Below are 15,591 nucleotides of genomic sequence, written 5' to 3'. Positions count from 1 at the left end.
TCAGTTCATTACTGACAAAACAAGACTGCATTTTGGGATTCAGGATTCCGTTGTGCCCCACGGGATTTCAGTGTGCAAGTGTATCACTCCAAGGAAACGGTGATAGATCTGTGGGGAGCAAAAAGTCAGGGTAATTTGTTCTAATGATGGAAAGCGTGCTTTAAGCCCACTTTATTGTCTAAATGCAGGTGCAGACAGAAATGTAAGAGTTAACACGGGCTGGTGTGAAAGCTGTTTATTAAGTGGCAGCCAGGAGCTTTTGTGTCCTACTCTTGTAAAAGTGCTGAAGCTAAGCAGGTGTGGGACTAGTTAGCACAGGACATGGAGGGAGACTTCCTGTGAGAATAACGCTGCTACTGCAGGAGCTATTGGTGAGTCACCAGGGGCAACTCTTCCCTCTGGACCAGAAATAGAACAAATCCATTGTCCCAGCACAGTGAAGAGTGTCCTGATCAGAGTCTCAGGTAGGTGCTAACACATCGGTGGGGGTGGAGGCCAGTCTCCCCCACATCGCTGTAAAGTGCTTTGAGTCGCTGGCTGGTGAGAAAAGCACTATATAAATGCGAGGAATCATAAGAATGATTTTATCTAACTGGCTACACAGTTCCTTGCATTCCTATACCCTTTGATTCCACAGGTAATTTCCAAAAAGAACCTCAAATTAAATACATTTTCTGAGAGAATTCTAAAAAGGGACACTGCATGTGATATGCAGATTTAGTCTCTCCCACAATATTTCTCTCACCTTCATGAACCTGGTGGCATATTCTGTCATCAACGTATAGGTAAAGGTCAAAATGCCTTAGAACACGTCATGTCTCCCGTAATTCGCCTGTCTGGCATAGTCCAGTTTTGTTACATTTCCAAACAAGAGACAGTGTGTTCCACCCACTCTGAAATTGAAATGGCTAAACATATTGAATATGCCACAGCATTACTGAATAAATTGTTTGCAGGCAGTCTTTAATCAAAGATTGCACTGACCCTGCGGGGACTGTAAGTAAATTGCAGCAGTTGTTTCCTGTTTCGAGGCATGCCATTCTCTCAGCCATCAGGCCCTGGATGTGCCTCCTTCTGGGAGTCTGCAGGTTCAGCGGCGGTAATTGATCAGTGAAATCCGGATGGCATTTAGTGTTTTTCTTCCTTTATTAGGTGCCGTCTGTTTCAGGGAAACTGAAAAATCATTCCGCGTTTCCCCTTGAGAATGTTCTGTCCTTTTCTGTAGCGCGAGATTATTGCCAAAGTGGCGGTGGACAATGCCAGAAAACAGGGCAATAAATCCATATATTCAGGAGCACCACCGCCAAGCGGAAAGCTGAGTGTGCTTGTGTCAAAGCATATTTATATGATTTTGAGAACACAATAGTATATAAAGTCATCTCTGCTCAAGAGACTGTTTTTGCGGTTAAATTGTGCCCTCGGCCTCACCCACAGAGAGACAGGAACGTTCCGGAGTCACCAGTGAATCTGTGGCTGAAAATGCACAGACATTTCCCTGCCTTTGATTATCAATACAATGACTTATGATTGCTTCATGAAACTTTAATAGGACTCCAGGGTCTCCAGATTGAGAAACTTCAAACGTGGCTACTTTTATGTACTCCTGCTATGTAGTATATTCCATCTATCTCAACAGCATTGTTCTCAAACGGCCAATTCTTTTTCATTACACAATTAATACTGTGTATTGATGTTGAGATTTGTAAGCCATTGTCTTTTCCTGATTATTAATAGTCAGCCAGGAAACTTAATTTCCTCCACACCTTGACTGTTATATTAGCCTGTCAGTTAGTCATGCCTCCCACCCCCTTCTCTATCCTACAGTAACTAGTGCGAAGTGGATTGTCAGGATGTGGGCCATATTACTCAAATCAAAGTTGCTATTCAGTCAGACCAACAGTACCTAAAGAATGTGGCAAAGCTCCTTCAGTGGAATGGATAAATATTATATCGTAGCAGCCCAGTGGGTCTTGCTGGAGATGGAAGGGACTTATCCTCTGGTCAATACTCTGAGTCTTCTGAGTCCTGCAGCTTTGCACTCACAGTTCCTCATGGGAATGAGAATCTACTCTCATCCAGTTACTCTCAGAGTAGAAGGAACACACCATGACAAGCTATGTGGTCTCTGGGCATATATGCACACCCACAGCAGAAATGCAGCAAGCCGACAGACACTAAGTGTGCCTCTCCTCCCTGAGGGTGAGAGTTTAGCACAGCAGTGTCAATCTCAAATAAATAAAACACAAATGTATTTTTGAAGGTTGTTATGTAAAATTATATGTTTTGGTATTTGTAGGTTTGCCGTGAAATACGGTCCCTCATTTGCTGAGATTTATTTGGGCACTGTAACTGCTAGCGCTGTTTATTACTGTACTTTGTTCAGCAGGCTAATGCAGATTGCTCACATTGCTGTGACAAAGAGGATTGTAGATTTCCCATGCTTTGTTTTCCCCTTGGGTCTCTCCCTTGAGCTTGGGGGGATCACAGTAACGTGCCGTAGAGTGCGCATATGCACATTGCTGAAGGGGACTCAGCTGGGACTCCAATGAGCCCTAATTCACTTACTTGTTAATGGAGCCTTAACCGAGACCGTTCATTTTCTTTTGTAGTGCCTGGGAGTTGTCATCTTAGCTTGTTTGATACTGCTGTTAGGGACAAAATTCCTCAACATAACTGTATTTAATGCATTTCATGAGTTTGAATTATCGCACAGGAAGGGAAAGCACTGTCTTAACCTACTGCATAATCATAAGCCATTCTTGTGAATTAAAAAAATATATATTTCTTTATCTGTTGGGACAGGTGTATTGTGTGGATTTATTGGATTATACACACAGTGAGCACTTTATTAGATATTTATTAGACTTATTTTTTAGACTCATATTGGTCTTCTGCTGCTGTAGCCTATCCATCAACCTTTTGCATACCACTGTTGTAATGTGTGGTTATTTGCGTTACTGTCACCTTAGTGTCACCTTTGACCAGTCTGGCCATTCTCCTCAGACCTCTCTCGTTAACAAGGCATTTTTGCCCACAGAACTGCTGCTCACTGAATGTTTTTGCTCACAGTCAAAGTCACTTGGATCACATTTATTGATCCTTTGGTCTGAAAAATATCTGAACCTCTTGACCATGTCTGCATGCTTGTATGCATTTAGTTGCTGCCACATGATTGGCTGGTTAAATATTTTCATTAACAAGCTGGTGTACAGGTCTACCTAATAAAGTGCTCAATGAGTGTATATAGCAGTCTGAGTCTTTCTAATAGTAATAATTTGTTATTTATCTGATGCTTTTATCCAGAGTGACTTAAAGTTGATTAGACTAAGCAGGGGACAATCCCCTCTGGAGCTATCTGTGTGTGGCTTGACCAGGGCTTGAACCACCAAGCTTGTGGGTCCCTGACATGTACCTTAGCCACTGGGCTACAGGCTGCCCAACATATATGCTGTCTCTGTTCAGGCAGGCTTCTAGATTTCTTTATTCATGCAGTCAGTTATCCAACATTGACAGACAATCATTTCGATTGAGGGTGACGAGTGAAATAAAAAACCTGTCTGAGCTTAGTTCTCTCTGTCTTCTCTGTCTGTCTTCAGAGTACATATAAACTGTACAGTGTGTGGGTTGAGTTTCTGAGTGACTGATTCATTGAGTTATATTTTATTGAAGGATGACTCAAAATTAACAGTCATAGAATGTGCAAGATAACAAGAGGATTTATATAATGTTTCAGTATTTCAGTATTTTTTCTTTTCTAATCCATTGTGCATGTGAACTCTTCATTTAATGCTTTAATATCAACTGTAGTTTGTTTGTAAGATAAGGCTACAGGTTTGCAATGACAGAAACCAGGAGAGGCGATGCAGTCGTTGCATACAGAATGGTGTAGTCAGGAACCAAACATGTCGACGAACAGCTGAATACAGCAGGTAGCCTAGCTAACCATTGCTAGCTAGCCTTTTTTAAATGTGATTGTACCCTATTGTCCTATTGTCCCTATTAGCCTATTGTCAACTGGCCGGGGACTACAGCTGGAAATTAGTCATGTAGGCTAAAGCTGCTCCATTTACTGTTTACAGTTAATTAATGGGGACTGTCCACGACATTATAAACAAATAAATTAAAAAAAATAAATTCAATTCACAGTACACAAAATTATTCATTAATTTGTAACAAATGTTTATCCCCGGCATAATAAGCTCTATTGTTCAGGTTGTGTCCAACTAGTTATCTAATATAAACTAGAAAAATACTAAATCATACTGTGCTTCCAAAACAATGAATTTTAACAAAAATAAAATATGTGCATCTAATACAATCATGCATCTTATCCGCAGGGTTTTATACTGACGTGCATTTCATTTACCATAGTCATCCAAAAGGCGTCAACCAGTATTAACAAGCTGAGCATGTATGCATATAGAGGCTTTGATGGCTCCCTCAGGAGCAGCATATTTTGAGAAAGTTTCATAAAAAGACAGGGTTAAGTTTGCACCACAGTTGTTGTTTTCATGGTTTTACTCTGTTGAGATGGTTAATAGAGTAGTTGAAAGGAGCATTACCACAAAGGATTTCTCCATGCAAGTTTTCCCACTTGTGAATCTTCGGAAAAATAATACTTTCAAATGTTCTCCACGGTGTGCTGGTGCAGGCTTTGAGATGGCAAATTGGTGCCGAGAATAAAAAGCAATCCCGTTGGGTGTAAATTTCTGCAGCTCAGAAATGTTTTTCGCCTTTTGAAGGCAGGTGTATATGAATTGTTGTCCTCTGATGTAATGCTAACTTAAAGCATGCTGTATGTGAAATTAATGAAGTTTGGAAATGTGGGACATTTTGTCTGAGATTGAAAAACATCCCCCTCGGTCTAGCTATTGATTCTACCCCACCTGCTGTATGTGAATGAGCAAGGGCCGGAGAGAGCAGTGCAGCCCATGCGGCTAACCAATCAGCCCGGAGCGTAGCGCAGTCTCGCTAGCAGCTATCTCCGACGCTTCACGTGTGTGTGAACGCCTCAGCTTTTAGGAACATGACGCGGGCTGCGGGACTGATTCTGTCAGGCCTGCTAATGCGAGAGGAGAACGCCCAGAGACCAAACATCATTGTGGAAATGTAAAGATGTTGCAAGGGGCTCCGCCAGCCTATCAAAACTATTGCTGATGAAGTTCCGTAGTGTATACAGTGCTCTTTGTCACAGATTAGAGACAATACTTCTCATTGGCCAGACATGACCTTTCTTTACAGACTTACTTCAGTAGATATAATTCATAATGTGTATTGTTATTGACTTGTTTCATTGTCCCCGATGGGCTGTATGTTCATACTGCAGTTGTGTACAGAGATCACATCCATCATTTTTAAAGCCATGGGTTATCATTGATTTATAACCGTTTGAACCCATGCTCCATTTTTTTTTCTTTTTTTTTACAATGTTTCATTTATTCCTGACAACACTGATGATTAAAAACACTATGCATCTGCTCACTGAGACACTGGTGGAATATTGGCAAAGCGTATATTTACTGACATTTTCTCTGTTGTATCTCAGCTAAATCAGGGGCTGATTGATGCTGCAAATACAGGTATAAAGAAAAAATTCATTATCAGTCCTAAACGTCAGCTAAGCTCAAGGGGCTCTTATGGATTCCAGATGTCTAGCATGGCCCATACTGCTGTACAAGTATTGCACAAGTGCTTTTATGGAGTAGAGTGGTAGCAAGGCCGGAGCAGAGTAATTCACTGCCTACACAGTGCCCCTGGGCAGAACATTCCGGTCTGAGCTAGCATCAGGCAGGAGGGACTGAGGTGCTGGGCTGCTTATTGCAGTGAGGCTTGTGGGTGAGAGTGCGAAGCTCATTTAGTTCAGTCGTTGTCTTCACTTGCTCAGCTCCCAGACGATAGGCAGGTGACCCACGAGGGGACTACATTCTACGTGACATCACGTAGATGCGCTGAGTAAAACCCTAAGTATTAATACTTTACATGTAGAATTGTTAAACATTGTGCAGCAATTATTTGTATTTATTTATATGCTGTATTTTTTTTTTTTTTGGTGTGGGGCAGCAGGGATCTTGTAGTAGTATAGCTGGGTAGCAATGTTCCAAGTTGACTTCAAGTACATTTCAGGATAGTGTTTTATATCACCTCTGAGCACATATAAAACTATCCTACTTCTGGCATCAGCTAAATGAGATTCCAACTTCATGGACCCAAAGTGATGCTGTTGATGTAAGAATTCAGAAAACCTTACATAAAGCATTCAGACGACCTCAGATAGTCTTCTGGAAGTTACTATGGACTTCTTGGACATCCCCTTTAATAACACAGCTCCAGGTGCAGATCTCTGTAAAGCTGCTTTGCGACAATGCCCTTTGTAAAGAGCGCTATACAAATAGAATTTAATTTAATTGAATTGGACATATCCTAAGGGGAGTCTACAAAGGCCTTGTTAACACCGAACATAAAACATTCACAAGACCTTATTGGCAATAGCAGAAAAGCCCATAGCCAAAAATGGGTATTGTGGTCTTTGCATTTAACATTTTATATCCCGTAATGTGACATTTTACTCCACATGTATATCACAATTGTCATTTATGCTGAATAAATGCTCTATGAAAGCTTGGATGAATGTTGCTGCAGCCCTCAGTAATTAGGTGCCTTTGTAACCTTCCAAGAGCAGAATGTTACTGCTAATTGTATTCTGCCACTGTGGACATATAGCTGAGGCTAGAGCGTGCGATGGCTTCGCTATAGGGCCCCGCCGGAACTCAACGTCCTTTACTGACTGAGTCGCCGAATAGCCCTTAGAGGACGGGAAGAAGTAGATTCAGAGTGAAAGTCTTTATAGATCATATCTCAAATGTAAACACCAGGTCAAACTAAAGCACAGGCCAACCTGGCAAAGCTGTCTTTTTGAGTATGAGGTTTTATGAGCTGCTGTAAAAAGCAGATGCAGTAAAAATATTGACACCGCTCTCACTCAGTTATATACGTTCTCTAGGAAGCATAATGGTTTCCCATTGCATTGAAATAGGTTTTTTGTCATTTTTCTCTTGATCGCTTCTAAACATACAAATGGGATATCTGGCCCGTCTTCCGATGCCATGTCTAAAATGGCTGTATTCCGAAGCATTACACTAGATTTGTTCGACCCTAGACGAGGACCTGGCTATCTTGTTTCATAGAATGAAACAAATAATTAGATTTTATATTGAATAGAATGACCAATAACCAAGTTATGAGGCGCTATGGGAGTGCTTCCCAGTTGCCATGATATGTCTTTTATTTTTTAATAATGCCAGCACTACTATTGAAATTTTTTGTTTTCCCACACTTATGAAGCTTGTTTATTTTATTCTATACTATTGTTTAATTGTGTAATATCTCTCTCTCTCTCTCTCTCTCTGTACCACTCTCTTTGTCTCTGTCTCTCTTTTTCTCTCTCACTCTCACTACCTCACACACATCTCCCTCAAACATTCTCTTCATCTCCCACTCCCTCTCTCTCCCACTTTCTCCTTCTCTCGCACACTCTCTCTCCCTCCCTCTTTCCCCATCTCCCTCACACATTCTCTCTCTCCCTCTTTCCCTATCTCTCTCACTCTCTCTCCCTCTTTCCCCATCTCTCTCTCTCTCTCTCCCTCCCTCCCTCCAGGTGACACAGCTGGCTCTTGTGGAGACCCAGGCACGCCTGCTCACGGGAGCAGAGAGGAGAGCAGTTTTCGGGTGGGTGGAAAGGTGCGCTTCACTTGTTCCACGGGCTCCACGCTGTACGGTTCAGCTGAGCGGATGTGCTTCCCTAATGGCACCTGGTCTGGAAAGCAGCCCACCTGCAAACGTGAGTTTCACACACCAACTGCAGGGCATGCTATCTTATAGCACCCTGCAGCGTGGACACTCTCAGCCCCCACCCATCCATTCATACACTCTCATACACCAGCCCAGCTATATTTTTGTCAGATGTAATGATCCACAACCAGGGACAGAACCCAATTCAACACACACACACACACACACATTCCTTCATATTGCAATTCACAATCTATGACCTGTGTAGCACACACTGTTTTTTAACAGAAGCTATCTCTCTACGACAGCATAGTGAATCATGTTTCAAAATGGCATCAGAATAGAATATCACCGCGTCCTCTTTTTGGAGGACAGAAAATTATTCTTTCAGTTGTTCAGAATGTTGAAAATGGACTGAGACGTTTTTAAGACACATGGAAGTCCCACATGTCGACAGAAGGTGAAGAAGTCTTACTGACTGCCATTACTGTCTTTATAGTGATACGGTCCTCAGGCGGGAGAGCATGGTTTAAATCAATTTCAGTGAGGTGGCGTTTCACTTGAACGCTCCAGTCTCAGCAGCTGTGCTACAGCTTTGAAACCAAACAGATTTACAGTCGGTTGATTCCCCACACCCTGGGAGAGCCGTGTGTCTCTCCCTTTCAGCTCTGAAAGCTTGCGTTGCATTAAACCCCTGTTCCATTCCCACCTCCTCAGTTAGCACTGATGCTTTCCTTAGATTATGCCTTCGTCAACCAATCACCATACTGTAAATGTCTCAGCTGACTGATCTAATCAGAGCCATTCATTTTATCCAGGGTTTGCTTCCTAACAGACCTTAGACACTACTGTACATTTGTATATACATTTGCCATTAACACAGTTGGCGGCACGGATGGTGCAGTGGGTAGCACTGCCGCCTCACAGCAAGGAGGTCCTGGGTTCGAATCCCCGTCGGCCGGGGCCTCTCTGTGCGGAGTTTGCATGTTCTCCCCGTGTCTGCGTGGGTTTCCTCCGGGTACTCCGGTTTCCTCCCACAGTCCAAAGACATGCACGTTAGGCTGATTGGAGAGTCTAAATTGCCCGTAGGTATGAGTGTGTGAGTGAATGGTGTGTGTGCCCTGAGATAGACTGGCGACCTGTCCAGGGTGTATTCCTGCCTTTCGCCCAATGTATGCTGGGATGGGCTCCAGCCCGCCTGCGACCCTGATCAGGATAAGCGGGTTCAGATAATGGATGGATGGATTAACACAGTTTGCTTGGGATCTGAGATCTTTTGTACAAATAAATGTTTCCGCCCAACGTCTCTTAAAACATTTTTCCATCTTTACTGTATATTTGCATTAGTAGGAGTATAACATGGTTCTCATGCAATGACTCATTTTTAAATCCTTTGTAATACAGGAATTGCTATTCAGCCTGTTGTGCATTTTAAAAAACAATAGGCCACAGATTACTGAAATAGACTGGGAAAGCAGAAACAGAAAATTACAAAAGTACCAACAAAAGGGAATGATCAAAACAATAAGGCATGAATATTAACAGAAAAAATTGGCCATGATATGATTGTTTTAAAACTTGATCAAATAGTGTGAAATATGCATACATTGTTTATTTAGAAACATGCAGTTCAGCAGGGGGTGATATAATTACTTGAATATCTATATTTTCCTTTTGTTTTTATCCTTTACATTATCCATCTTATTTGGGTCCTTTATGTAGTATACCGTATATGTAAGAGAATGCATTTACATTCATTATCCCTTTTCAGAATGTTCATCTTACTATTTTGGTTTGCATTATGTTCCTCAGACAACCCGGAAAGGAGAGGAAAATTGCAGTGCAAATAGGTGTATGATGTTGTTTGTGCAGAAGGGTTCATCGCTCGATGAAACTGGGCCAAACTTGACTTTATTTCATCACAGGAGATGACTCACTTCTAAAATGTAGGAGGCCACTGAGGGTTTGTGTGTGGTATATTGAAATGTGCATATCAGTGAGGGCTAATGAGCTAATTTAGCCTTTATTTTTTAAACCACCTGAATTCTTTCTGGTTAAGAAGCATTTCTTTTCAAATGGGTATCATAACCCTATTGTGAATTGATTGCATTGCTACAAAGCAGCTAATGTAAGGGAGGCGGTGTAGTTTAATGGTTAGGGAACTTGGCTCGTAACACAAGGGTTGTGGGTTTGATTCCCAGTTGAAGTGCTGCTGTTGTACCCTGGAGCAGGGTACTTAACCTGAATAGCTTCAGTTAAAATAGCCAGCTGCATATCCAGATTGTATGTAAAAATGTAATCTGTTTAAGTCACTCTGGATACCACCATCTGCTAAGTGCTGAAATGTAATGAGTCTATTTCCTTTGTTAACTTCACATGCAATAATTTTAGCTGACAATAGAAAAAAAAACTGGTTTTGAGCTAAAACCCGATCTTTGATCTCTGTTATGATTATTATTCAAAATGATTATCTCATTTAATGAAACGTGCACGAAACCGCAATGACTCCGTCATATTAATCATGTTCAGGATAATTATCAGCATTACATTTTCTGCCCGCTTCATGCTTATGCTTATGGGCTGTCACTAACTGGCGCGCTGTGTCCCTCTGTAGCGGTGCACTGTGGGAACCCTGGCACTCCTGCTAACAGCCGCGTGTTCCACATGGAGGGCACTAGCTACTCCCACTCCATCGTTTACACCTGCATGGACCGCTACCTGCTCTCTGGGTCTCCTGTCCGCCAGTGTCTGGCCAACGGCACGTGGTCTGGAAACCCACCAAACTGCACCAGTAAGTGTGAGCCTTACAGCCGACTGTTTATTAGAAACATTGTTCATCGCGTCGATGTTAAGACATACCGGAATGGGCTATGATTAAACACAAATTAATCCTCTCGAAGATTAATTCTGTAACTTCCAGTAATGAACGCTAAAGTAATTAATCCTGTCAGTTTGTCCCGTTTATCTGTATAAAATATGTGCTCCAGCAGTGTTCTCATTTCTTGAATTGTAAGCCAGCCATCAAATGTATGGATGATGAAATGTGTCCCTTCAAGGTATTCCTGGAATAGGAATAGCGTGGAGGTGAAATGGAGAGGGAGGCTTTCTGGGGATGCCTCAGGGTGAGGCTGAATGAGGAAAGCTTAAGCTTTTTTTTTTACATTTAGAAAAGTCATTCTTCTACACTTCTGCGGATAGAGGCGAAGAATGGGGGAGGGTACCTCACCAGGGCTTGGTACATTTTTAAATATGGTCTGTGTGGAAGACATGCACAGCAACTGGTATTCACTTAAAATAGAAAGTGTGGTTCTGTGCTGTAGCACCCAGTTTTATTGCAGCCATGCTCGTCTCTCTTTGTTGTCTGTGCAGAGGCCTATGGGGTTTTGCTAATAAGTTATGCAAGGACATGAGTGGTGAATGTGTCTGAGCTGTACAAGAAAACAAAATTGCACTGGTTCCACCGATTTGAAGTTGAGGAGGAGGAAGGAGAATATGAGTGAAATGTTATATAGGCCTAAGCTGCTGCCTCCATTTCCCTTGCATTTTATGTTACATTTAAGGGAGCTACATTAAGAATAGGAAGAAAAAGTATTCTGACATTTGGTATTAAATATACTGTGGTTCCCTAAATAAAGGCCTTTTTCTATAGATAAATGTAGCTGAATGAAGCCACTTATCCAGTATGAACAGAGTGGGGTTTGAGTGAATTGAGACATTGAGAGGGCATTTTAGCTTTCCAAATGCATGTACTGATAATGGCGAGGACAAGAGATAAGAATGCCTATCCCTTCAGAAGGTAAAATTTTATATGCATGGTTTTGTTAGGAGAGGGAGAGAGCTCTACATTCAAAAAGAGTCCTATATCAAACATTCACTCAACTTTATCTTTTCACTTTCTATATACTGCAGATAACAGAAATGCAGATTAAGGAGGAATAGAATCGATTTAAAAGAAAATTTCCTGATTTTTTTTTTTCCAATCTAAAGAAATACATCTGTTGTATTATGTAATAACAATTTCATTTGAAATTTGAATCCGTTTTAAAAGTTATTTATTCGATGTCTCCTATATATCTAAAATAGTTTGAGTGATATGCTGTGATTTGAGGACATGTGCAACCACTGGAGACAACAGTCAGATCTGTAGCATTGATTATTGATGTGAGAGCTTTAGAGACTTATGGGAAAAGAGGTTTGCCAGCATTGATTTTTACATGTTACGGTAACAGTGAGATCTATCATTCAGAATAAAAGGAATACTGCCTGGGGTATATCTTTGTGTCTGCATAAATTGGTTGTTTAATGTGATTTGTGATTCTGCAGTTTATGTTAGCTGCTACAGTCACTTTATAGCTGTGTGGAATACATGAATTTCTGATATCTTTGTGCTGGAGCTCATTCTGCATTGAGTGCGTAAATGTATGAATATGGAAAGTCTGGCACTACAAATACACAAAGACAATTAAAAGGGATGAAATATATACCAACTGTTTGCTCAAAGTGTAGTCATACTGTTGATTGCCTGAAATGAAAAAAACTATTTAACAGAAGAAATGCAAGTGTCCAAGCAGTATGCTGTTAGCACATAAATGAAAAATACATTTTTTTGGCATTTTACACTTGAGAGCATCTGTGACAACATAAACAGCCTTATCTATTTCACCCACTGGAACACTTTTGAAAGGTCATAATATACACTCAGGGAGCACTTTATTAGGTATTTATTAGACATATTTTTAGACTTATTAAGTCTTCTGCTGCTGTAGCCTATCCACTTAGAGGTTTGATGTGTTGTGTGTTCCAAGATGCTCTTCTGCACACTACAGTTGTAGTGTGTGGTTATTTGCATTACTGTCACCTTCCTGTCAGCTTTGACCAGTCTAGCCCTTCTCCTCTGACCTCTCTCATTGACAATGTGTTTTTGCCAGCAGAACTGCTGCTCACTGGATGTTTTTCATTTTTTTGCACCATCCTCTGCAAACTCTAGAGACTGTTATGCGTGAAACTCACAGGAGATCAGCAGTTTCTGAGATACTCAAACCACCCTGTCTGGCACCAACAATCATTGCACGGTCATTTCTTCCCCATTCGGACATTTTGTCTGAACAACAGCTTAACCTCTTGACCACGTCTGCATGCTTTTATGCATTTAGCTGCTGCCACATGCTTGGTTGATGAAATATTTGTATTAACAAGCTCGCGTACGGGTCGACATAATGAAGTGCTCACTGAGTGTATTTAGCAGGCCGTTTATTGTGTCCTCTGGGTTAAGAAGCGTTTGTGTGCTCCCTGCAGTGATCTCCTGTGGAGACCCGGGGGCTCCAGCCAAGGGTCTGAGGTATGGAGATGACTTCTCTGTCGGGCAGAATGTCACGTTCCTGTGCCAGCCCGGGTTCATCATGGAGCCTGCTGACTCTGCTAGCTACACCTGCACCCTCAACGGCACGTGGAGCGGGGTCACGCCCGCCTGCACCGGTATGTCCCTCTGTCAGGCGTTCAGTGTGACGTACGCTGTGACGCACCGCTTCATATTAATGCAGAGATTTTGGGGAAACCCGAGGAATAGATCTGATTATGCGTGGCATTTTTGTCAACAAACAGTGCACGCCTAATGTTTTTAATGTGTATTTGAGCTTTTTATGTATGTTCTGTGGTATACAATGTCAAGGTGTACCAAGGCTTTCATTTAGGAGTGAAATATCAGAGTAGAGTCCAAAACCACGGTTGTACTGGCAAAGACTTCTGCCAAAATGGAGGCCAACAGTTCCCTCACTCCATCTCAGAGGTCCAATGAGATCAGCAGACTGTCTCAGGGACCAATCAAGTTCATGCTTGCACCTCAGAGATGCAATGAGATCAGCAGACTGTCTCAGGAGCCAGTCAGGTCCATCCTTGCACCTCAGAGATGCAATGAGATCAGCAGACTGTCTCAGGGACCAATCAGGCCCATGCTTGCACATCAGAGATGCAATGACATCAGCAGACTGTCTCAGGAGCCAATCAGCTCCATCCTTGTCTAGCTGTCTAACTTCACTTATGTACAGAGGAATCGTGTCAGATTTATGATCTTCTCATCGTTTTCCCTTGTCAGCCAGGTGCCCTGTTCTTTGATGGTAAAACATCAAAGAAATTTGAAAGGACTCATTTCCAAAAGGCACACGCTGTCAAAAACGTCCACCTGTGTTCAAAGTCTTGTGTTCCACGTCAGTTACAGAATTCAAATTATTTGTTCACAAGAAGTCTGTGCTGGGGCTGCCAGCTGATTCATCCAGCTAAGACAGTCCTGGCTTTGTGATGAGACCCACAGAGGGTGTCAGTCAGTGGGACCTCTCCTGTCAGTCAGGCACTGTTGCACCTCCGGAGTCCTCCTGTGATGCAGCGGCCGCTCTAGTGGACTGCAGAGTGAAGGAAGCTTCTGGAGTATGGGAGGTCTCTTTAAACTGTTTAAAAAATTACAATTAATAACTGATTATAGGATTGATAAAAGCATTGTTTTAACTGAAGACATTTCTTTATTTGAGGGCAGGCCTTAAAGAGACCGAGCTTACTTTTCATGGTTTTCTTGACGTATGACAAGACACCTCGATAAGCTGAAAGTAAAAACAAATTTGAGCTAGCTATACATACTGAGTGAATCAAACTGAATGTGTTTCAGTGTACAGTGTGAGTCATCGTAAACACAAATACAGTACATACTCCACCGCGCGGTGGTTGTATCGTTGAAGTATTCTCAGTAGTCAGCTTCAGCTCCGCGCATTATTCCCGGGCAGCCGTACTGTACTGTGTGAGTAATTGCTCTCCCTGTGCTCTCGTGCGCTCAGCTGTGACCTGCGGCCCACCCCCGGTCGTCTCTAATGGGCTAGTGGAGGGTGGGGACTTCCAGTGGGGCTCCGGTGTGAGCTACAGCTGCTCAGCAGGGTACGAGCTCTCCTTCCCCGCTGTCCTCACCTGTGTGGGGAGCGGTTCCTGGAGCGGCGATCTGCCCCAGTGCTTGCGTGAGTCACTTCCTCTTCCTTTCTGCAGCCGATTCATGTTCCTCTCCTGCTCCCACTTCTCGCTCGCTGCTTCTTTCACACCTGCCAGACACATCTTCTTCCGTCCTGTTTCATCCTCACTGCTTCTTACCTTGCCGAGTTTCTAACGTTACAAATGCTTCAGCTGTGTGTTTTCCATTGGCCCAGACAGTTTGTGTGTGCAATTAATAATATTATAAAATTAGAGACTGACAATTCTGACACTTATCAGCTTTATGAGTATAAGAGCATTCTGGGGTTCATTGTATAAATCTTATATTTAAATCTTTTATTTGGAACTACGCTCCACGGCCAAGCAACCTGTGTTCATTGAACATTGTTCATGGAAAATGTGGTGCACTGCGTGAAAACTAACACTGACTTTTACCATTCAGATGCTATAAAATGAATCTTCTCATATTATAGGAGAATGTCTGCCATTGTAATGCCAGCAGGTCACCTAAAGCCTCTATAAGTATCTAGCCGAGGTGGGCAATGAGGTCTGTAATTGTCTCTGCTTTTCATGCCAACTTCTGCTCGTAATTACTGTACTTAATTATCCCTTTTACGCCATCTGACATTTTAGCTACTTTTCCTGATAAGTGCATGAATGACAGCCAAAGACTGATCCTATGCCCCTGTATGAAATGTTTTACTGTGATCTAATCTAGGAGTAAGTCAGTGTTGGTGTATGCAGCCAATTAGCTCATTTAGCCAGCGTAATTTGTAGAAACAAAAATCTGCATATGCACCAGGCCCTACAGGATTGGAAATGCTTACGCCTGATCTA

At 42.2% G+C, this 15,591-nt stretch overlaps 1 protein-coding gene across 1 annotated transcript in view; it reads left to right on the top strand.

Moving 5' to 3' along the window:
- The window catches only part of LOC133110161 (CUB and sushi domain-containing protein 3-like), a 317,158-nt gene that overhangs the window by 278,516 nt on the left and 23,051 nt on the right, over window positions 1-15,591 (top strand). Inside the window, 4 exon segments of the mRNA XM_061220063.1 lie at window positions 7,655-7,837; window positions 10,403-10,579; window positions 13,084-13,263; window positions 14,610-14,783. Coding sequence (XP_061076047.1) covers window positions 7,655-7,837; window positions 10,403-10,579; window positions 13,084-13,263; window positions 14,610-14,783 — 714 coding nt within the window.

The sequence above is a fragment of the Conger conger genome, chromosome 1 (genome assembly GCF_963514075.1).
Source record: "Conger conger chromosome 1, fConCon1.1, whole genome shotgun sequence".
Taxonomy (NCBI): Eukaryota; Metazoa; Chordata; class Actinopteri; order Anguilliformes; family Congridae; genus Conger; species Conger conger.
Note: the sequence above shows the minus strand (reverse complement) of the source record. Positions and strands in the feature narration are given on the sequence as shown.